The 24164-nt window shown below is 45.4% G+C and overlaps 1 protein-coding gene across 1 annotated transcript in view; it reads left to right on the forward strand.

Moving 5' to 3' along the window:
• LOC138511068 (uncharacterized) overlaps positions 1-24164 on the forward strand; it is a 3073423-nt gene that overhangs the window by 1066986 nt on the left and 1982273 nt on the right. The window contains exon 8 of the mRNA XM_069626568.1: positions 13054-13113. Coding sequence (XP_069482669.1) covers positions 13054-13113 — 60 coding nt within the window. The remainder of the gene's footprint in view (positions 1-13053; positions 13114-24164) is intronic.

The raw sequence follows: 24164 nt of genomic DNA on the forward strand, positions 1-24164 counted from the left end.
TAACATCAGAAGAACGATAAACAACTGCAGCTCGTCAAGAGCAGCTGGTCCCGACGGACTATCGAACCAAATGCTAAAAAATAATCCAGAGGAATGGACGGAGTTCTGTAATGTGCTATTTAAAAAGATAATCCACGAAAGACGAATACCGACTTCATGGAAAATGGCTATTATAGTGCCAATCTTTAAAAAAGGATGTCGCACAGAGCCGGCAAACTATCGTCCAATAGCGCTTCTGGACGTGATTGGCAAGATATTTGACACACTTATACTAGCACAATTGTCCCAATGGATTAAAAAGAACAACAAGTCTGATGTGAGACAGTCGGGCTTTGTTAAGGATGTTGGCTGTGGGCTGAATCTTCTCATTATAAACTTATTGAAGATGGAGGCGATTAAAAATCATCAGAAGGTCTACATGGCATGTGTGGATTTGGCTCACGCTTTCGATGGAATAGACCGCGAGTTACTGTGGACAAAACTAAATGATCACGGATGCCCACCAGGTCTAATAGCGGCCATAAAAGAACTATACTCTGGCACAGAAATACGAGTTAGACTAGACCAGGAAGGCCATCTATCAAACCCTATAATAACCACCAGAGGGGTCCAGCAGGGCTGTCCTTTGGGAGCCACTCTGTTTCATTTCTACATTTTCGGAGTTTGGCAAAGCAATGGAGGGGGTTGCAGCTTTTCCACCGAAAGCCAATGAAAAACATATCGGATGGGCACTATACGCAGACGATATAGTGCTATTGGACCGGACCCCCATAGGTCTACAGAGGAAGCTGAATGCCCTAAAAGCCTATATTGATGAGATTGGGCTGGAAATCAACGGAGGGAAATCTGAGATTCTGATATTAAAAAATCTGAAAGGCTCTCAGAACAAAAATGAAAAGTTCAAATGGAAGCTTCGAAAAGAAGAAATAAAACAGGTAAAATGCAGCAGATATTTGGGAACATACATTAACGCAAGTGTTAACGATGCCCCGATGATAAATAATACTGCGAGTAAATGCAATCGACTCACAGCACAAGGAGCCTTAATCCACAAAAAATATGGCAAATTTTCCTACATACCAGTACTAAATTTCTATAAAGGCAAAGTAACTCCAGTGCTAGTATATGGAGCAGAAAGCATGTTTGGATGCTCACATGAGCTCTGGAAAAGATGCAAAGGCATCTTTTGGAAGAAAATATTACAGCTGCCCCAAGGCTTTCCGACCGCCTGTGTACTATATGAATTGAGCCTCTCCACACTGAATGCGAGAATTATGTGGAACTCCTTAGCGCTGTACAGTAAGACTACTGCAGAAGCAAACATACCACAATTGGAGATCATGTGGGAACCTGAATATGTTAAGAAAGAAGATCTCTTACCAAGTTGGAGAGCTGGATGCAAAAACTTCTTAAGACAATTGAACACAGATGAATCAACTTGTCACAATTCCTGCCCCTCATGTCCCCAGCCCTCCAAGATGTCAGACTGGAGCCAGGCCACAATCACCTACATGGCCCTCAAGGGCCTCTCCATCCCTCCAAAGATCCACTTGGAGTCAGACATGGCGCTTGTGGCACCAGACTCACTCAATCCCATAGGATAACATTGGGGATTGGACTTGTAGTGCATTGATGGGGACAAGATGGATGCCCCCACATATTTCGGGTCCCAGAACGGTCTAGTCTTTTGGGTGTGGTTCAGCCCAGAGACACCTGGGATATCCAGAAACTATTTAAGCCACACCCAGGCTGAGAAACATGCTTTGCATATTTTCTGCACCTGCAGCGTGACACTCACCGTGTTCGGACCGGTCTCCAGTAGGCCTGCATCTTTCTTCTGCGCTCAGCTCCTGCAAGAACAAGACTGTACGAGCTTCAAACGCTTACCTGAATCCCAGCCGCTCTGGGGGAACTCTGTCTCCGGAACTTCTCATCCATCTGCAAGAGGGAAAAGACACTCGAGGTTAGCGTTGAAACATCTAGAGGTGCCGCATACCGCGCTTACCCACCGCATTTGTTCTTCATAACCGGCATCCACGCTGAAAACGTCGTGGCACCTAAAAGACACAGAACAATAACTCAGTTCAATGCAAATACGAAAGGGGTGCATCGCACATCTCGCTCTCACTCACCTTCAGCGCTACTCATCTCAGCAGCATGCCGCAATCCCTGGACCCCGGCCATCATCTAATGAAGGAAAGGAACGAAGTTAGAGAACTGTCCAAAAGACTCATTATACTTACCTGTCAGACTCTTGCCAGTGAAGTAACTAGGCAGCAACAAACCTGCATCAATAAACGCGCCCCTGCACTGAAAGCAGGACAGAGAGCACACCATCCAAGAAAACAAGGTGAGATGTGGATCAAAGGGAAGGGTTGGACCCCGAGGAAGAAGGGGTTCAAGCACACAGGGACAATAGGGAGTTAAACTCTCCCAATCCTGTGTTTCAGCCCCAGTCTCCAATCGAATAGCCTCCAGGGAATGGTTCGAGGTCGTAAGAGGTCAGAATAGGCTGAGTGACGTCCCCGTGGATACCAGGTGAGCGTTACACAACTCTAACCAATAACCCAAATGCAGTCAAAAAGAAATTATTCCAACAAGACTGGATTGAGACAATCGAAAAACGCGACCAACACAAATGCATGAAAAATAGACCAATGGAATCAAGAGGTTTGAACACTTGTGCTAAATATCTGGAAATATTTTCCTGTAAGCGCCTCAGAAACTTATGAATGAGGTTCAGGCTAAATTTATTTGAGATCAAAGAGATCCAAATGCTAAGGCAAGAACCCGGAAGCAAAGACGATCTCTGACGATTCTGTATAAAGTCAGAGGAGACATTGAAACATCTCGTACTAGAATGTCCCAATATAAAAGATTTAAGAAAAAGATACCTAGGAGTCGAACTGGTGAAATTCACGGCATATAGCCATGAAGAATGTTGGATCGAATTCCATAATGATGACTCACAGCGGCATACCATAGCACTAGCACTTTATCTTGAAGAACTGCAGAAGCTATTGATGAAAGATGGGATAGCCAACGGCTGCAATTACGACTGAGGAGAAAGTGCAGATAAGAGCAATTTGTATGAAAGAAAAATAAACTTCAAATATGAGTTGATAACGAAGAGCTAGAAAACAGTGTATAGAGCGCTCGTTAAGTAACAAGAGTGTATAAATAATGTATAGCTGTTTTATTTTTAAAAGTAATGAGCGCTCGTTAGGTAACAAGTTTTAACATTTTAAAATGTTTGTAATAAATTGTAATAAAATCTAAAAAATAATAAATAAATAAATTGTGAATAAACCACACCGGAGCGAAACGAAAAAGGATTTGGTCAAGCGGGTTTAAGTCTGAGGCTACCACAATAGCCTACAATATTACCACGGTTATATAAGATAACCGTGGTAGAAATTTAGGGTAGATACCACTGCCACCAGCCATGTCTAAATGTTAAAAGAGCAAAACAATGCTCTGGGAGATACAGATAAAAAGAGTTAAGCGTTAACCCTTCCAGCACTCCATGGAAGATGGTGTGTACTGGATCTGTGGTTAAATTTGACTAAGTAAAGTTAATGCTAACTTTACCCTTTTCTGGGGGACGGTAGTTGCCTCAGAAATGGAGTCGGGGGGAGTCTGAACGACAACCCTTTGCCACACCACAGACGGTGCTGTGTGACACACACAAAGAAGGGGGCTACTGAAGTAGTGTACTCCAGAGCCCACAATCACAAAAACAGGTCAAAACACATAGCAAAATACAAGTAAGTGTGGGGGAAAAGGTCACACTCTTACCAAGTGGAAAGAAACAACTCCAGAGATCCAGCAAAGCTGCTGAGGGACTCACTAGGTAAGGGAAATTAGCCATGAAATGAGAATTCTCCCTAACACCGGGTCCTCCTATGTCGGAATGACGCATTTAAGTCCCCAATGCAGGAACCCGGTAAAGGAGCCCGGTTTGGAGGCAGCCATGGAGCTCATAGCTCCATGGCTACCTCCAAACTCGTAATGAGGCCCACAGGCCCTGGCGCTGACGGAATGAAAGGGGCCTGTACGGGACTGGCCCCCTTCATTCCGTCATGGCTGATTACGAGGTTCCCTTTGCGGGACCTGGATCAGACGTCTGGTAAAAGCAGACGTCTTTTCCGGTGTCCCGCGAGGGGAAGAGGGAGGTAACAACGGGACACTTGTAATGTGCCGTTGTTACCTCCCTCCCCATTCCCATTGAGCCCTATGGCTCCTGCAAGGAGGACTTACCGGGTCCTCCTATGTCGGAATGACCCGGTAAGTTCCCATTGCAGGAACACGGTAATGGAGCCCAGTTTGGAGGCAGCCATGGTGCTAATAGCATCATGGCTACCTCCAAACTCGTAATTAGGCCCAGAGTCTCAAAGTTGTCATTTTAAGGGCCTCATTACACGGAAGGCGGTGAGCCATGGCGCTATTAGCGCCATGGCTCATGCCGGTAAAATACCGGCACCGCCTTGGCGGAAAGGGGATTTACCGCCCCATTCCAAGGTTGGAGGGGCGGTAAATCCCCCTTCCGCCATTGCCCTTCCCCATTCCCATTTCTGCCCCATAGGGCTCTGTGGGAATGGGGAAGGCGCTAATTACGGCACCGCAATTTTGCGGTGCCGTAATTAGCTCCGAGGTCCCTTAGCGGGTTGGTTTTTAACGCCTGCAAAAAGCAGGCGTTAAAGCACCAACCCGCTAAGGGACCTCGTAGTAAGGCGGTAATGGTTAACGGTCACCGTTACCATTAACGGTGGCCGTTAACCATTACCGCCTTCCGTGTAATGAGGCCCTAAAACCTTTATTTACTAAGTTTCCTGGGTTGGTTTAGTGCTTGACTGGCCCTTAGTCTAAAAGGATGGTTCTCTTAACTGATGTTTGTAATGGCCGTCGGTGTTTTATAGTCCAAAACAAAAATCTGTCTGTGTTTAAACCTATGCTTGACCACACCCTTTGCAAAAATGTGATAGGAAGTGGTTCAAAAAGGAAAAATAGTGGTTCAACAAAAAATGGGAAACCAAAGTTAATTTCTGGTCTTCTCACCAGGTGCAATTTGGTCACTGTCACAAAAATTATTTCATTGAAAAGGGCTGTTTGCAAGACCTTCTCCACCGGGCCCTTGCAGTGTTTTCAAATACCTTCAGTGTCTTTGAGTTCCTTGGGGTTCCCATGCCTCAAGTTTCAAACACCACAAAAGAGATGTAACACAGTTCCTCTTGAAGTTTCTCTGGGGTTCCCTTCCCTATGCTTCAATCCTTTCAACACTATAAAGAAAACCAATAAGCATCTAACTTGGTTGGGCCTCTTTAAGGCTTGTCCTTACTTTTCCCTCCTTCTTATAACTTTTGCTTCCGAACATTGACAATATCAAAGTATTCTTGGCAACATTGAATCTCGAACTGTCCGACTGTGTGATCCCGACAACTGGCACCCGATGTCACTTGACTTTGGCTCCGGCCCCTTGACTCTTGAATTCCTGTCTATGTGTGTTCTTCGATTCTGTCTGCCTAACCAACATACTGCCTGTGATTTTTGCCCCCAACTCTCTCTGGGTATTTCGGGTGCTAAGTGTGTTTCTAGCCCGGTAGCATTTCTTGCCGTGGATAAGCGTTTATCTAGTAGACCGAACTGTCAAAAAGTGATTGCAATTGTATTCACGGTTACGTGTTCTGTTTCATAACACTGGTCGATTCAAACACAGGGTACTTACCTCTAATAATACTGTACAAAGTGAATTGGTTAGTTGTAGTATATTTTACGTGTGTTTTTTTAATTAATAGAAGTGTTGTGTTAATAATAAATGGTTTAAAAATAAATGTACTTATATTTTTTTCCTGAAACCTGGAGTCAGTGTTTGCTTGAGTCACAGTAATTGTGGTCCCTTTGTGTAATCTCTGCTACTGCTCATATACTCTTGAGATAAGCCTGGCTGCTCCCCTTCTGCTACCACTATAACCTAGTAGTACAGGCTTGTACCAAAGGTAAAACTTGTATTGCCACCTGTAGTCTTAATTGTGTGTAGTTGTCCCTAAGGGCTCTGCACGGGATTCTGCCTAACACCCGGTAAGTCCTCCTTGCAGGAACCATTCCCCATTCCCATTTGAGCCCCCATAGGGCTCAATGGGAATGGGGGGGAGGTAACAACGGGCACATTACAAGTGTCCCGTTGTTGCCCCCCTCTTCCCCTTGCGGGACCCTGAAAAGACATCTGGTTTTACCAGACGTCTGATCCGGGTCCCGCAAAGGGAACCTCATAATACGCGCTCCCGTAATGAAGGGGGCCGGTCCCGTACCGGCCCCCTTCATTACGGGAGCGCAAGCCTCGTAATGAGGCCCTATGTCTCTCTTATACTATGCCTGTCTCACACAGTGTAAGGGATGTAATGAGGTTTGACATGGTGACATTTATATTGAATGAAAAATTGAAAATTCTGGCCGTTTAAAAATGTTTATTTTTAGGAGCATTTTCATAAAAGTTAAACAATGCATATATAATGCATTTATAGCAGAACTATGTGTAACTTTTTTGTAAAAGAGAAGCAAAGCAGATGGAAAAGATTTGTAGAAAATGTTTAAGTGGCACTTGGTGTGTGGAAGTTTAATATGTTGACAGTACATGCATAACTGCCAACAGGATCCATTCCAATATGTAGGTGCTTGATGTGAGCAGGTGCTGAATGCTGCAATACATGACATTTGCTAGAGTGGTTAAAAATATGCTTATTGAGAAGCTTATAATATATTTGTAAAAGAGTAGAACAAAATACTTAAAAAAATATAAGCAAACCTGTACTATGGGGGTCATTACGAGTATGGTGGTAGCCATGGAGCAATTAGCTCCATGGCTGCCTCCCATACCGTGACCGTGTCCGGTGTGGTGCAATGGGGACTTACCGGTCTAGTCCGACCCTGAGGGGACCGGTAAGTCCCCATTGCATCAACCATTCCCCATTCCCATTTGAGCCCCCATAGGGCTCAATGGGAATGGGGAAGGCTCCATTTACGGGCCTGCTAATGGCAGACCCGTAATTAGCGGCCTGGTCCCCTAACAGGACCCGTAAGGGACGTGTGGTTACGGGTCCCGTTAGGGGACCTCGGAATAGGGCGGTAGGGAATTACTGGCACCGGTCTCCTTACCAGTGCCCGGTATCCCCTAGCGCCCTACTCGGAATGACCCCCTATATCTTGTTAGATGCAGATGTGGTTGAATCTGCAAATAGAAATCTTGGAGCGCTTTACACTAGTGTTTGATAGTAGGTAGTTTGCAGACACCACATGTGTCATCCAGGTCCTATAAGCATGCCGTGCATGGAAAGGGGACTGCGGGGACTGCAGACATTGTGGATGTCCATGGACATTGGGGGATCAGCCAATCAGGTTTCGTGGGTGTGGTGTACAGGAAGACTGGGTAGAAAAAGTTATCTCTGTTGTGTGCAGTTAAGATGGCTATGGCTTTGAGGAAGGAGAGTGTCTGGAACGTGGGCGATTCTTGGGTCCATTGGCTAAAGGTGTATTCTGAAAAGTGTGGATTGTCTGTGAATCTTGGATTGAATGAATTTCAAGTTACATGGCGAGGAATGAAGTGGGCGGGATTCCGCCCTTTTTGTGAGAATGGAGTTAACTTGAAGCATTGCACATCATTGTAGTTCACTTTGGAGGCAATAGTTTGGGCTATGTGACCGAAATTGCATTACAGTTTGCCATGCAGGACACATTTGGAAAGTTGATGGAATTGTTACCACATTCAAAAATATTTTTTTCTTGTATAGCTCAGAGACAAATGTGTATGCAATCAAATTTATTTTGTCCACAAATTGAGAAAGCAAAGCTCAATGTGAACAAAGTTGTATTTGCTTTTTGCGGGATGGTGGCATGACATCTTTTCTTAATGAAAATATAAAATTTAATAATGGCTCTAGGAGCTCTGTAAGAGTAAACTTTCAACTTGAAACATCTTAGATTGGCTGAAAATGCAGTTTTAAACTGTCGACGGTGACGCCATCATGCCACAAGGGTGCAGTCATTTGATGATGTCCACAGACGTACATAGTGACGGTGGGTGTCCGCGTACACCCATTGGGTGGGAGACGCAGGGCACATGTGCATGGCTGTCTGGAAATGGACGCACTGTCCGCAGACTAATAAAGTGCATCATGCCATACCGGACATATCTGGAAACAGCGTGATGTACGCGGATGCCCCATTTTGTAAACAGACACCGCGAACAGTTGTATAGTCCGTGGACAATACATTTCTTTCTTTTTAAACAATGTTCAAACAATTTGCAAGATATTTAGAGTATACAAAATAAATGTATTCATGAAAGGGATGAGGTATCGGAATTGAAAACATAAATGGGAGAATTTGGAATTTCTATACAATGATCATCAGTTTCATCAAAGGGTCTTTCATTTATAATTTGGGAATGTGATATGTGATGGGGTGATTTCTGGGGGCAAAGGAGACAGGTGCAACAAGGACAGTGACACTCAACATTTCTAATAACTTGATTTTTAACATAATTTAAAAGTTCCTTAAAGTCATTACTAAGTTCATCCAATTTTTGCAGACATCATTATTTTATTATGTACAGTTAGGGACAGAGAGTGGCCGTCATTACGACTTTTGCCGCTGCTGCCAAAATTGGGTCCGGGTTCCCGAAATGGGGTATTACCGGGCCATTCCGAGTTCGGAGGGCCTGGTAATTCCTCCTTTCAGGAACCTGGGCCCGGACCTTCCCCATTCCCATTTCAGCCCCCATAGGGCTGAATGGGAATGGGAGAGGGAGCAAACAACGAGTGGCCCGTTGTTTGCTCCCTGAGGGGACCTCGTAATCAGGCGGTACGGGGGCTGACGGTGCCGGCACCTTTACTGGCCCTGTTAACCCCTTACCGCCTGACTTATAATGAGGCCCATTGTCTTTGTGATTCTTGGGATCTTCCATAATTACATTGGGGTGTTGTTTCTTCAGAGTATGTGCTATAAGAAAAGAAGACATTATTATTTCACTGAGCTCTGTCTAAATTACATTATTTGTTTATGTTGAAAGATGTATTGTTTACCATTAGAGATGTTATAATCACTAATTCTTTCTTTTGGGAAGTTGTCTTCCAACCACTCAAGTGTGTTTGCCATTCCTGTGAATATAAAACAAATGTGCTTGTTGCTTATAAGAAATGTTTATATAATGAATGGTAATAATAGAGAAATAAATACAGTGTACTTAGTATTTGGTAAGAGGTTTTTTTGGAATGAGCGCCTGCTGTATGTGAGTCTATATGGAGAGTTGTACTGAAGTGATGATATGAGGTGTACAGTTATGGTTTGTGTTCGCTGCATTCCATTATATTGTGTGCTAAATGAAAAATTATTTGTATATTTTCAAATTATGTTTTTGTACAAAAAGGTATATTTAGGTGTAGTAAATACAAGTAATGTTGTTTTATGTATATGTGTTTGTTGGTTGAGGATAGAACATTATTTGTTTTCCCCTATGCTTCTGGGCTTTGTGAATGCTACCTGATGTCCGCAGACTTTCGTACTGTCCGCGAACTCTACAGCTGCTACACAGGGGGTGAGAATAATATAAGGAACTTGTAGCAAATGAAGGGTGCTCTGCTAAAAACCTATGAAATTCAGTGAAACATTTTTTTAAGGGGACGTTAGGGTTAAGTTGCACTAATAATAGGGGATGGGTGCAGCCTGCACCACAGAAATATAGTATTTTGTATCTGGTAATATTGGCCAGTATAATAATGATTGCAAGGCTATCAGAATCTTGACTAATGTAAAACTTTGAATTATTAGCTAACAATACAAGACTTACTACACACTTGTGTTAGTACAAACAATACATATGAAGAGCCATAATGCATAGGAATCTAGGGCACATACAGGGCAAATCCATTAAGGAGGAAAGAAAGAACATCACTAAAACTGACAATAGGACAATAGTTTATTGTGAAGTATACAAATTAATTGTGTGTTTGAGGCGTGATTATTTCCCCATGTATGTGTACCATGTGCTGAGGCTATATCCTAAAGAAAGTACCTTAACCACATAAGACAATGTTAACTCTATATATAAAGCACCTTTTCAATCATACAGTATGTACTGTCATTAAAGAAAAACAACTAGACTAGACATGTCAGTGAACAAAAACATATGTGATGCCATCATTGACTTTTTCGAGAGACTGCCGGGCCTCTGCCGACACACGACTCTTTAACTAATCAACTTAAAAATTACTCTGAGTGGTCAAAGTGACTGTTTCCATATTTCAATTAAAATAGGTGACTTTAAACTACTAGTACATCCAATTCACAGTGTTCTGTTTAGGTGTAATCCAGATACTACACCAGTGGACAAAACAGTGGTACCCAAGACCTTATCCTCACTGCTGTACACCAATTTGTTATAATAGATTTCTAAACTCTGGCCTAGTGGACAGATGTTTAGGAAGCCACCCTTGTTATATTGAACATGGGATACGTCTGGGAGTTCAGCCAAACTAATCAAGGTAGCATGGAGAGTGGTCAAGGCTTAGGGCCTCATTACACGGTAGGCGGTAACCATGGCGCTATTAGCGCCATGGTTGCCGCCGGTATTTTACCATGTACGCCTTGGTGGATGGCGGAATTACCGCCCTACTCCAAGGTGAGCGGGGCGGTAATTCCCCATTCACCAAGGCACTTCCCCATTCCCATTTTTGCCCCCATAGGGCATAATGGGAATGGGGAAGGCGCTAATTACGGTACCGCAAAATGCGGTACCACAATTAGCACCAAGGTCCCTTTGCGGCACCCTACTTTAACGGCTAGTAAAACCAGCCGTTAAGGTCGGGTCCCGCAAAGGGGACTCGTAGTAAGGTGGTAAGGGTTTACCGGTACCGGTGCCCTTACCGGTACCGGTAAACCCTTACCGTCTACCGTGTAATGAGGCCCTTAGTCTCCGGAGAGGTGAGTCTGGTCAGGGGTCCACAATCAGTCAATACAATGAAGCAATCAAGAATTACACTTAGACAGGTAAGTTTAAAAAAACTATTATTTATTAATGGCCAAAGACACACACTATGGAAAATTACTTGATATCACACAACACTAAATAACAGCGACAACCGGCATCACAGATGTCACGGTCGAAGAAAGCCTTTTGTCTCAGGACCTTTGGATGCTGGGCTACCGATACTTTGCAGCAAGGCTACTCACAGGACAAGCTGAAGACCCCTGGAGTTCGAGGCCGAAAAACAGAATGCCAGTGCTTCTACAGCAGACCCCAAAATTGGAGTTGGTCAGTCCACTGGATGGCTCAGGAATGCTTTTGCAGACTCCAAAATGCAGGGCACCAAGAAGACGTTGAGACTGGTTGTTCCCACTGGTCCAGAGGGTTGAAGCACCAACAAATCTCTTCTACGGTCAGTAGGCAGACATGGCTCCAACAAGACTGCAGCAAAAGTTGGTCACCAGGCCTTCTCAGGATCGGTCCACGGGTCTTCCAAAGTCTTCATGGCTATGCCGGCTACTTGGCTCTTTGTCAGATCTCTGGGGAATGGCTGCAGGACTCCTCTTCTTTTGGAAAAACTCAGGCGAGAGCAGAAGCTCAGCCCAGCCAATGAAGATCTGCCCCTCATACACACCCCCAGCAGTGGTCCAATCAGGTACCACTGTTGGTGAAATTCATGCATACAATCCAGACATACAGAAACCAGTTTGTGGATTGGTCCAGTCAGCCCCAGCCCACTGCCTGGCTTCCAAACCACATACCCTGCACTAGCACGTGAAAATCACTGCTTTCCCAGGCAAATGCAATAGCATAAAAGGAAGGATTTTCCTGACCTGGCATGGCAGGAAGAAGGAAAAAATGCAAGATGGCCGAAGAACAAATAAAAGACCTTGTGGCACAGCCATGTTAGGACACTAACCACAGTTAGTAGCAAAACATGGTGAACACGAGAAGGCTAATAAAAAGTACAGTCAAATCATGAAAAAGTAAGTGCGGCGGTAGGACAGATCAGCCAGTTAATTGGTTAATTGATTAATTATTTTTTTCCCTAAGATCATCGTGATTCTGATGAAATTGTTGAACTCAAGTGTCTTGGAGGTCCTTTGAAAAATGAACTGAAACTAGTATCAGGGCTTCTGATAGATGAATTGTTGATCTGGGTAGGTAGAAATATGAAAGTTCTTTGTACTCATAAACATAAAAAAGTAACTGCTGCCACCAGTTTGTATTTAGGCACATTTGCAAGTAACTAAAAAACTATGTTGACCTTAGTCTTTTGACTTTGTTATTTGTTTGGGTTTGCATTATTGCACACAGCATCTTCCAATGTAGTGCAATGGGAATACTTTCATATGACCTGAGACTACACTAGCTGAGTGTAGTCTCAGGTGATACGAAAGTATCCCCACTGCACTACATTGGAAGATGCCGTGTGCAATAGTACAAACCCAAACAGATAACAAAGTCAAAAGACTAAGGTCAACATAGTTTCCGAGTACTGACAGTCTGAAACAAGTGAGCAAAAGGCCAGTAGATGGAGTAAAGTTGGAGGTGTCACTTCACTGAAAAATGACAGGGCAAAGTGCATAAACAAAAGTAAAACAAAAGTAAAAGGTTTGGGGGGTCCATAAAATATGGAGGAAAGGTTGCTCCAAAAGAAAACTTTCCTAACATTTACCCCGAGGAGTAATTACATTTGGAAAGTGTTCAGTCCGTAGCCAAGAGGTTCATAATACTCTGACATCTCCTTATTTGCTGCCTGGTCAAGACATCATCATTAAGGTCTGAAATGGTAATTGCAGATCTATTATGAGTAAGTGAGGGTTTATGTCACTTCTGCATGATGTCAGATATGAACAATTGTATAGAAAGTGTGAAGACTAATTGAGAGAGGAGACTCCCTACCTCATATCTTTCTGGATTTCGAATGATCTGAATATAGCATTATCGATAGCTGTAATTTCATTCGTAAGCAAGCATGTTTCATAGAAGAAAGCAAATTGACATGGTATCTTTTTATCCTTTCTATGTTTCAGAAAAATTAGAACTGGAAAAATGGATAGAGGATCGGAAACTTTCACTCGAACTTGCAAGTAGTAAGGAATACTTTATCATCATCATAATGCTTTGTTCAGGTTTTCTTGTCCATCAAAGTACATAGAATTCAGAATGTATAAAAGTGTAAGTATATGTAAAAATACATGACAGAAATAAAATGTCTAAAAATACAGAAACATGTCAGTTTTGCACAAGGAAAAGACACAATCATTACATTGATTTAATACCATATTGTAGCCCAATATTTAAATTAAATAAAATGGTAAAATACACTATTTAATACAATTTTATATTTCTGTCTTGTACTACTGTAGCTCTGGGTAATAGCAGCAATTTGGTACATATGTGACACATTTTGCATAAATGCACCATGGCAAGATGAGCCATTCAGAGAAATTCTAAGCATTTTGGTCTGATATTTAATGCTGTTGAAATGTAAGTGGCTACTGAATAACAACAAATGAAGTCTTCTAAAGGTAATATGTGCAACAAGGCTAGCTAACATTGCCTCAATCCAAATCTTTTCTTTAGGTGTATAAACAAATGTGTGTGTAAATAATTGTTAAGTGTTCGGATCATTATAGCGTGTTTCAACACATTTCTAATTGCATGCAAACAATCACTGTTTCTCCACTACCTATCAACATTTGGTTCAACCAGCACATTTTTCATTTGATGTTTGATACTTCCATAGAGTATTAGGACAAAGGGAAATTCTCTTGGGTATTCTGTTATTAATAGAGCTGTTACGGATATTTGACAGAATTTGGTGAATTCCTGCTACACTCCCCTATTTTTGTTGAATACTGATAATACCAAAAGTACAGGAGAGTGTGTGTGAGAGAGCGAAAGATGAAAAAGAGAGAGAGCGAGAGCTAGCGAGAGAGCGAGAGAACTGATTGTGGTACAGAGATAGTGAATGACTAAGGGGCATTGAGGGAATGCACAACCTCTTGGGAGTTGATGTTGGTTTCACAAATTAGAACAAGGCTACCCACTGTAACAAAGTTACAACTTCATTCCCGTGGCAATGGGGATCTCTGAGGTCCAGGAAAACCATCCCGAAAGAGCCACAAGCTACCTGGAGCTGGAAAAGGGTGGGAGCTGTAGAGACTGTTCTTTCTTATGGTTCCTACCTTGACATTATCTCCAACGCTGAGGATAGAGTTATAACTATTATGTGGTATGTGCCCCATTCATTGTGTGTATATGCAGAGCCAAAGAGGTACTGTCCACCACCACACAGCTACAGGGTTTGGCAATGTTGGTATTGTGTAAAACTCCAGAGGTTCACTTGATATTAAGACCTCTGATAGTTGCGGAGAAAATAGCAAGCTTTACTGAGAGAACCTATTCACTTCTTAACAATTGCGCAATGAAGTAGAAAGAACCAACAACCGTGGCAATACAACTCTGGCAACACAGGCTTTGGAGTACAGAAGTGGGGCCACATCTGCGAATGGCGAACCTTGCCTGAACATACCACGGAAGAGGTGGAGACAAAAGAGCAGGAGAGAGCTGAAATGAGTGAGAAAGAAAACCCAGAAAAGAGAACATGAATTGGAAAGCTAAGTCCAGTGCTTTTCAGAGGACCACGCAAGTGAGTGGGTGGATCATCTGCCTAATTCAGAGAGGGCCAGGAGGCCGTTTATGAATTTGCAAACTCTTGAACATGCAGTGGGGTAATTCCACCCGTAATAACTCTTCCAAATCCCCCATGGAGTCCAATAGACTCCAAGAACGGGATTGACACACCATTCTAACACTCATAATCGGTTGGATTTAACCCAATTACCAGTTAGGAGGAATGCTTCTTCCCAGTTGTCTCAAGAGTTGAACAGAGTGAGTTGGAGAAGAAGTTGGAGCAGGGTCAAGCGCTGAAGCCAAGATGGATGTAGATGGATTGGCCGTGGCACAATTGTTCGTGGCCAAATTGAACGTGGTCAATTCGGCAGCAAAGGCAATTTTGCTGCGGCCAAATCCAGACAAACACCTCTCCATAACCCCCTACTTACCTTTTCGGGGTCCGTTCATCTTCTAACTGTGCAGCATTGGATCCGTCCCTCCTATGCGGGTCGGATCTGACGCTGCATGGTCTGCTTTTCCTTTTTTTGTTTTTGATCTTCCCTCCTGTCCCCTGCCTCCAAACTTCAGAAAGCGGGGGACACCACTGCTACCCCAAAGGCCATCACTACCAAACATATGGGGCAGGGGACACCCCTCGCAGCCCCCACGCCCCATGTTTGGTAGTGATTACCCAAATTGATTGTTTCCAAACGATCTAATGGTACAGGCCGAATTCGGCCAGATTTACCACATGGTCAATTGAAAACAATCAATTTGGGTACTACCGCCAAGACATTGGAGGAGATTTTCTGGAGAGGTCCAGCAGGCGTGAGAGAGAAAGCACCAGAAGGTTTGGGGAGAGTGACACAGAGGGTAGTGCGATGATTCACGGGATCTCGTCACTTAACCCCAGAGGGGAGCCTTCCCGGTGAGGCTAGGGAGGTGAGCCTGCTATGCAACAAACCCCCTATGGGTGGCAGAAAGTGGGGCATCACAGGGAGAGGCTCCATCATGGGGACAAGGACTCCCGTTGCGTGATAGACCTCCATAACCCCCTTGCCTTTGAGACCATGAAATCCTTGAGGTCCTCCAAGAACCAACCTTAAAGCACTACTGTTTGTTACTGCAATATTCTCTCCTTTCCTCACGTAAGACGTAATACTACTAAGACAATGAGGAACATACAGAGTGATATTAAGTCATCTCCCAAAAGTACGGAGAAGAGGAAGATTGAAGGAGTGATGCAAAGTGCTCCTTTTCCAAGTCTAGCCAGTACTTAGATGAGGTGGCCCCAAGGCGGCATGAAGAACACTCCATTGATACAAATGAAGGACTATGGCACTCCGCTGGGGAGGTCCCAGCTAAAGGACATCAAAAGCAAGAAGGGGCTCAATGAAGAGAGAACCCGCCGTGAAGCCCAGGGGTGTTGCTAGGTATGGCAAAGATCTGGGGCTACACTAATGTCGGGACCATTGGAACTCGGGGCTAGCTAGCCTTTTCGTTGTAGCCCCTGAGATTCTATCTGGGGCTACAACTGAAAGACACAGGGCTTTAGCCCCCTCGGCCCCCCCTAGCAATGCCTCTGGTGAAGCCTGTCAGCCCCCAGAGATTCAAACCTGGGAACAAGGAAGTGAGCAATAGAAGCTGGTCCTCAGTTGTGAGGACACCCTGGTTCGTCGGCAGAACATTCCGCAGCCAGGCAGAGACCGGACCTACACAAAAGCTGGAGAGAAGCCGAAGGTGGCGCGATCTATGGGAGGTGGACTGTGCGATGCTTCAACTATACTGACACTGAAAGGCCAAGAGACCCATAGACCCAGCGTGGTGCTGTGGGAAGCAGAGAGAGAGAGAGAGACTTGAAGAGCAGTTGAAATGAGCGAGCAAGACCAACACCCTGGGAAGAACCAGTGATAATCCCCCTGCAGAAAGATGGTAACTAGAGCCACTGGAGACCCGGTTGGAGTGAAGAGTGCTTTGGAACTAATCTCCCTCGTCACAGTAGTTATAAGGAAGATACCAAGAGTGAAGAGTATCTCAGGAGTAATCTCCTTCATCACTGTAATTATAAGAAAGATACAAAGAGTGAAGTGTGCTTCGGGACTAATCTCCCTCATCACAGTAATTATAAGGAAGATACCAAGAGTGAAAAGTATCTCAGGAGTAATCGCCCTCATCACAGTAGTTGTAAAGAAGATACCAAGAGTGAAGAGTGCCTCTGGAGTAATCTCCCTTGTCACAGTAATTACAGAAAGGAGCCAAGAGTGAAGAGTAATCTCCCTTGTCACAGTAAATACAGAAAAGATATCAAGCGTGAAGAGCGCCTTTAAAGTAATCTCCCTCATCACAATGACCACAAGAGAGATATCAAGGTTAATGATTGCTATGTAAGTGGGCTCCCACCTCAGAGGGTTTTTTGGAAACTGTGGCAAAAGGCAAGGCCATAACGGGAGCGATCTCCCTTGCTAAAATAGACAAAAAGAAGAGAAGGAATTCCAGGAATATATATAACGCTGAGAAATAATAATTGTTGGACATTTAACCAAACTCACAGATGTCACTCGGAGGAAATAAAAGGACTTTTTAGAACTGTTGCAAGAGACTATTAGAAATCAGCCCTTAAGCCTGAACCAGTTAGACCAGGAGAAAGGAGTCATTCTCCTGGCCTCATTTCTATTTGCTGAATGCCTTTGGTTAGGGGTAGGGTCAGAGTACGATAGTTCTGGACAGAGGACTGGTTCTTAAATTGGACAACCACCTTCACGACAAGCACCCGAGTTAGAATTTAGTTAGGTAGGGCAACCCTTCTAGATATAGGGATAGCTAGGTCATTTTCTTATTATTTGAATGAAACCTTCAGGTTGAAATGCCACCCTTTTTTGTCTGACTCCTTCTTCTGACTTACCACATATTGTGTCAGCGTGTGATCAAGCCCAATGAATAAAAATTGACGTATCCTGAAGTTCAGCAGATGTACTCTTAGAGCATCAAGCCCAACAGTTGTAATAGCCAAGTTTATTGGCTTTGATCTTCATAGTAGTAGTGAGGTCACCATTGCAGTAGGAGAACGCCAATTAGTCCCTAAAAGCCTAATCTTGTCCCCTCCAAAAGGGAGTTAAATACGGCTAGTTTCCAGATCAGGCTTAGCCTGAAAGTACGGCCTCAATGTCATGGCTGGTGTGATAGATACTGACTATCGAGGTGATGTTAAGACGGATTTCTGAACTCTGAGCTGGTGGGCAGAGGTTCAGGAGGCCAGCCTAGTTTCTTGGAACAGTGTAACCTTCTGGACAAGCCAGACCAATCAAGGTAGCATTGGCTGCGGTCAAGACTAGGTCTCAGGAGGGATGAGGGTGACTGAAAGACCTCAATGAGCGCACAGAGTAAAAGACACTTACAAATCACCCCCATTCAGGTGAAGTTACATTAAAAATACAAATACATTTATTTCAAAGTCTTTGAAAGTTCACCACACAATAATAATCACAATAATACTTTTAGATCAATACAATCCTATCTAAATACATATATACAAGACCAAGAGGCCTAAAGGGTTAATGCTAGAAATCGGTCCACAACCTAAAAAGGGAAGGAAGCAGGTAGTGCAAATAGTCTTTAGGCAGTTCTGCACAAATCACAGTCCTAACTGAGAGGCAGTCCAATCCCTAAAATGAGAGGAGCATATTGCTCAACTGTACATACAATGCTGGTGCACGCGTTAGTGCAGATGGGCGGGATAGGGTCTTTTGTAGGGTCCGTAGCAGCTCAAAAAGGCAGGTGAGGTGAAGCAGAATAAGTTCCCATTATTCGTGGAGGGTCTGCACAACAGGGCAGAGCAGTTTCCAAGACTTGGGGCTAGTTCGCCAGTTCGCACCAGCAGTGAAAAGGAGATAGGCCCTCAGGGGCCACTTGTGTGTAAAAAGTGTTGGATGCGCTAGGGGCCACCGGTAAGGGTTGTACTCCGGACCAAACTTTGGTAGTCGAGTCCAATTCGGTTGCAGGTTCAAATGCGGCAATTCTGCGGTTCTGCAGCTTTCAGCAACAAAGTTGCAGCGTTGATTCCCAAACGAGACAGTGGTGTTTTTTACACTCCTGGTGGATGCATCAGGCCAGTTTCACTGCAGCATGCTTCAGGGGCAAGAGGGGCACAAAAGCAGCGCACCTGCAAAGTTTGTCACCACGGCTGGGCGACACGGTAACCACGTTCACTCCGGATCAGGCTCTCTCTCTTTACTCCAGACCTGGGAAATTCGGTGTGAGAGTGCCGTGAACACAGAGCTAGCGATGTATTAAGTTTTGAGTGTCTGCCGCCGGAGTTGCATTTTTTCCGGCGCCCAAGAAATGGGCAATTACCGGGTCATTATGGCTCTTGCCGGACCCGGTATTTGTCCATTCCTTGGCGCCGGAAAAAATTCTTCCCCATCCCATTTGAGCCCCATAGTGCTCAATGGGAATTGGGAAGCCGGATGCACAGGCACCGTTATCAACGTTATCAACGGTGCCTGTGCATCCGAAATGCTGTGCTCGCGGGTGCCTTTCATTCCGCCAGGTCAGACCTAGCGGAATGAAAGCCACCCGCGAGCAGAACTCGGAGTTTGCCGGTCCAGATACAACGGTACCGGCAAGCTTACCGGGACCGTTGTATCCGGACCGGCAAGCTCGTAATGAGGCCCAAAGTCTCCCAGTACTGACTGTAAGGGCATGGCAGTTTTCCCATAAGAAAGTGAGCGAAAAGCCCAGGGGAGTGCAGCAGAAGGCTGTGTTCCTCTGGTAAAGTCAGACTATGTCAGACTATGGTGTCAGACTATGGTGTTTAACATCAGCAAAAAGTTGGGGAGTACACAACTGGAGGGAAAATTACTCATAATGGAAAAGGTGACATCAAGGTATTGATAAATAACTCTGGGAAACAGGCTTACCAGGTTAAAATAGGAGAAAACATTGCACAAGGGCTCTAAGAAAGCACTGTCTTACGTGCTCCGGCCCGTATTAATCCTTTTCAGAGACAATCCTGCGTGGTGGTCCCCGTCGGGTGTGAAAATAAGGATAGCTGTAGCTCAGACCCTGCTCCACAACCCCTGTTAATTTGAGGAAGATTCGGGAAACCAACGCTGCGAAATATCGAGCGAAAGCTACTGCGGGGTGGCGCTTGGGCACACGCCGGCTGGGGGAACCGGAGTGCCTATCAGGACATACCGCTGCAGAGACCGTGAGAGGAACGTGGAGCCCGCAACCTCGTGCTGCGTGTTCGCGCGCCCTGGGAGGCCCGCCGAGCGATCCACTACTCCAGCCCTGGTGTGCCCTCTGTCTGGGTGCCCCCTTGCAATGCGGCCCCATGAACGGTGGCCCGCCCACCCCGGACCCGCCTGGCATAGGTGGCAGTGGAGTTCGCCGGATCACTGGAGGCCTCACGCGGGGTCAGAAGAAGGAGCAGGTAAGACCCTGCGCACCCCCACAGACTGACAAGGCCCCTCACCATCTGGTCTACAGGGCCGTGGACCAACGGAGGCCACGGTCTGCGGCGAGGCTGGGCGGAAATTATAATATACACCCCTTGAGCTCCCTGATCTCCCCTGGGCTGGCGCTCGGCTACCTCAGACGCAGCACGCGATGGCCCGGCGGTGAAAAGGTCCATCTGGGGCTAATAGCGTGCACTATCAGCAGCACTAACTACACATTCATATACACGGCGGCAAACTGGCATCTACGTGGTGTAGCTGCCCCCTGTGTGGACATTATCACTGTGATTGCCAACCCCTGCAGTGACCACCGTTGTGAGGCCTGGTGCCACTATACTCCGAACTCGGGTCCCTGAAATGACTACTTTTTGAATATAGACTTACACTGCCTGGATCATCAGAGTGGATGCAAACACTAGGGGATCCACTAGAGCTGGTCAGGCTGTCATAGCATGGCCAGGACTACTGCCACGTGCAGTGGAGATGACCCACACAGGACCCCCTGGAACCCGAGGTCGGGGAATCAAGATCATGTGGTGAATAAGGCCAGTGATACCACGCTCCCTGGATACAACAGCATGTGTGGATCCTCTGTTTAAAAGGGACAAGGAATTGATACGTGGGAGGTCACAGTTTACCCGAGTAAATGGGCTGGATCACCTCCAGGGTTGCACAAAATCCTACTTGACCGCATGGAGTGTTCAAGACCCGCAACAACCCAGTATACATCCACGAAGCGAGATCCAACTCACCAAAACTCAGAATCCGATAAGGTCCTAGGCTGTTCTGAAGTGACGCTAGTGAGACATTGAGACATAGATATGGGTTCCCCAGTGCAGAAGTACACATAGCGGCCCCGCGCGGACTTACTACAAATATTAAACGCGCTGGATCTTTCCTAGTGGTCAACACACCATACGAAGACTTGGTGATCGGAAACACCCTCAATCACAGTGGCAAAACCTGTTGAGCTGTACACCACCTTGTATTTGTAAGCAACTTAGTTGAGACGTAACTACCTGCCCCACTCTTAGCCTAAAAGAAGAACAAAAAAATGAGATAAGCAACAAGACAATAACCTCCCAACGGAAAAAAGCAGGCGGAGAGCAACACTTTAGAAGTCAACTGTCTCCAGGCAACAAGATGTCGAAAAGAGCGGGTGCAAGGAAAAAGGGCCCCATGGACTCCTATACCAACAGCCAAACACCAGGGCCCTCCTTGGACCTGCCGGCTGTACCCCACCCACAATCCGAAGCTGACGGCAGCGAGAAGGAAGATCGTCTGACTACGATAGTACAAAATGGCTTCCTAGCCGTCAACATCAAACTTGACGACATCGTGGCCACCATTGGATCCCTAAAGGCAAGGGTGGAGAAGGAAAGCTCACGAATAACGGAGACGGAGAGCCGGATCAGCTCCAATGAAGACACCATGACCGAACACGGTAGAGATATCGCAGAACTAAAAAATAACTACACTACTCTAAGATGCAAAACAAATGCGAAGATCTTGAATCGAGATCCAGAAGAAACAACATAAGGATTGTTGGAGTTTCTGAAAAGTTTGTTAAGGGCCCGATGGAGCCTCAAGTGGAAGTGCTCCTTAAATCGCTTTTTGGTTCTGAAGCCTTCTCGGTCCACTTTCTTGTTGAAAGAGCGCACCGCACACTCGCCCCTTTGCCCAAACCGTCCACCCCCGGACAATAATCACCCGCCTACTCAATTACAGAGACACGATCCTGAAAATGGTGAGGGAACACAGCACTTTGCACTATGAAGAGAACCGCATCCACATATATCCAGATTTTTCGGCAGGAGTTCAAGCGAGCCGAAGATCGTACAATCCAGTCAAAAAGATGCTGAGAGAGCGCCAAGTTCAGTATGCAATAATATTCCTGGCAAAAATGAGAATTCAGCACGGAGGCAGGGCCCATTTCTTTGAGACTCCAGCAGCTGCGACGGCATATGTGGAGGCCTCCATACCCCTGCCTCTCACGGGAAGGAGGCCAAACCAGAACGGCAGACTGCTCCCTGAAGAAGAAAGACTCGATCCAGCGGACTGAGCGGACACACACCAATATCCTTTTTATCTACAGCAATACTTCTTGCTACCCCACGCAACTTAATGATATTTGGGTTGTGAGCCCGGGGCAGGTGACCATGTGGCAGCAACATGGCTACCCCAGGAGATTTCCAAAAAGTTACAAGGGTTCAAGTTTCTGGAATGGGGACACATCATCGGGTTGGGTATTATGGTGCGGGGGGGAGGGATGGGGTCGAACAGTTTGTTTATGTTAAGTAAAGGTTTAAAAGCAGAGAACTCTGTTGCATCGGATGTAGAGGCACTGACAGTCTCATCTAATTTCCTGAGACACATATTTTTGGATATAAAGAACTATGACGCAGGCTGATGGTATTATCATCAAACTCCTTTCATGGAACGTTCGAGGCAGCATACATTAGCAGACACAACCCCCAGATCATACTACTTCAAGAAACACATGCGTTGGGCCAGGTCAGTGCCGGCTTTCTCCCAAGATGGGGCCCGTCAGACATTACACCCAATACTCATCCCAGGCCAGGGGGGGTCCTTACATTAATTCATCCGAAACTGGGTTTCCGACTCCGAGACACCAAGGTGGATCCCCAAGGCAGGTACGTGCTGGTCTGGGGGGAAGTGGCAGAGAGGCAGGGTGTGGTTGTTAACACATACGGCCCCAACATCGATGACCCCGAGTTTTACAGTAGTATACACAATATGCTAACTGTATTGGATAACTCAGCGGTTATATGGGGGGGGGACTTTAAAATGATACTTGACATGAATCTTGATAGGTGAACAACTGCCTCCCGACCCCCGACCAAGGTGGCCTCAACCATACGACAAATTATGAGGCAGATGTCTATGGTAGACATATGGCAAGTATTACACCCCCAAGAGAAAAGTTTTACTTATTACTCCTCAGTACACGACTCTGAGTCACGGATTGATTACTGGCTACTTAGCTGTTCCCTCACAGATGAAGTGGCTAATTGTGAAATGTATCCACGCACACTCTCTGATCATTCCCCAATATCTATCACCTTAGCTTTCCGAGATACCAAACCATATGCCAGACGGTGGAGGATGCCCCCAGCTATGTTGAGAGACCCACAGGCGTGCGAGACGCTGCACATTGAAATAGAAGAATTTTTTTAATTAAACGTGTGGTCAGTCAGTCGCTACGCCACGCTGTGGGAAGCGTTTAAAGTATGGGTTCGGGGCAACATACTGGCAAAATCCACAGGTTTACTCAGATCAGTTAGACGAGCGTTGGATGAAATGGAAGCAAAGCTAGAATTACTTGAGTTCGAATACACCACCACACACAGTACAGAATCTCTGGCAGACATGCACAATACACTTGGCGAATTCAACAAACTTGCCGGCCGTGAGGTCCAATACATGGCCGCACCTGCCCGGGCACGCAGAAACGGGGAAAGCAACAGGGCTGGGAAATTCATAGCCCAAATGCTCAAAGCCGAGAACCGCCATGACCCCATCACCGGTATACAGACACCCGATGGCAATATAGTCCACCGAGACCAGGACATTAACGACACATTTGCTGAGTTTTATAGAACATTATATTCTAATCAGGATACTAAATCCAAGGAAGAGATAAGAAACTACTTACACGAACTAGACCTCCCAACACTCACTTTAGAGACACAGATGCTACTAGACACCCCCATTACTCTAGAGGAAATTGTAGAGGTAATTAAAACACTATCCTCAGGCAGGGCCCCGGGAACAGATGGCCTGGGTGCTGAACTTTACAAAGAATTCCAAGATACATTGGCCCCAGTGCTGCTGAAAGTTTGGGAGGAGGCGATGGAGCGGGGAATATTACCAGACACCATGCGTGAGGCAGTGATAACAGCCCTTCTTAAGCCCCGCCGACCCGCACAATATATGAGCTTATATAGGCCCCTATCACTTATTAATACCGATGCCAAAATATTTGCAAAGGTACTCGCAACCAGACTACTGCCCTACATGCCCATATTGGTGCATCTCGACCAGGC

This window comes from Ambystoma mexicanum, chromosome 6p (assembly GCF_040938575.1).
Source record: "Ambystoma mexicanum isolate Mex_15411 chromosome 6p, UKY_AmexF1_1, whole genome shotgun sequence".
NCBI classification, from domain to species: Eukaryota; Metazoa; Chordata; class Amphibia; order Caudata; family Ambystomatidae; genus Ambystoma; species Ambystoma mexicanum.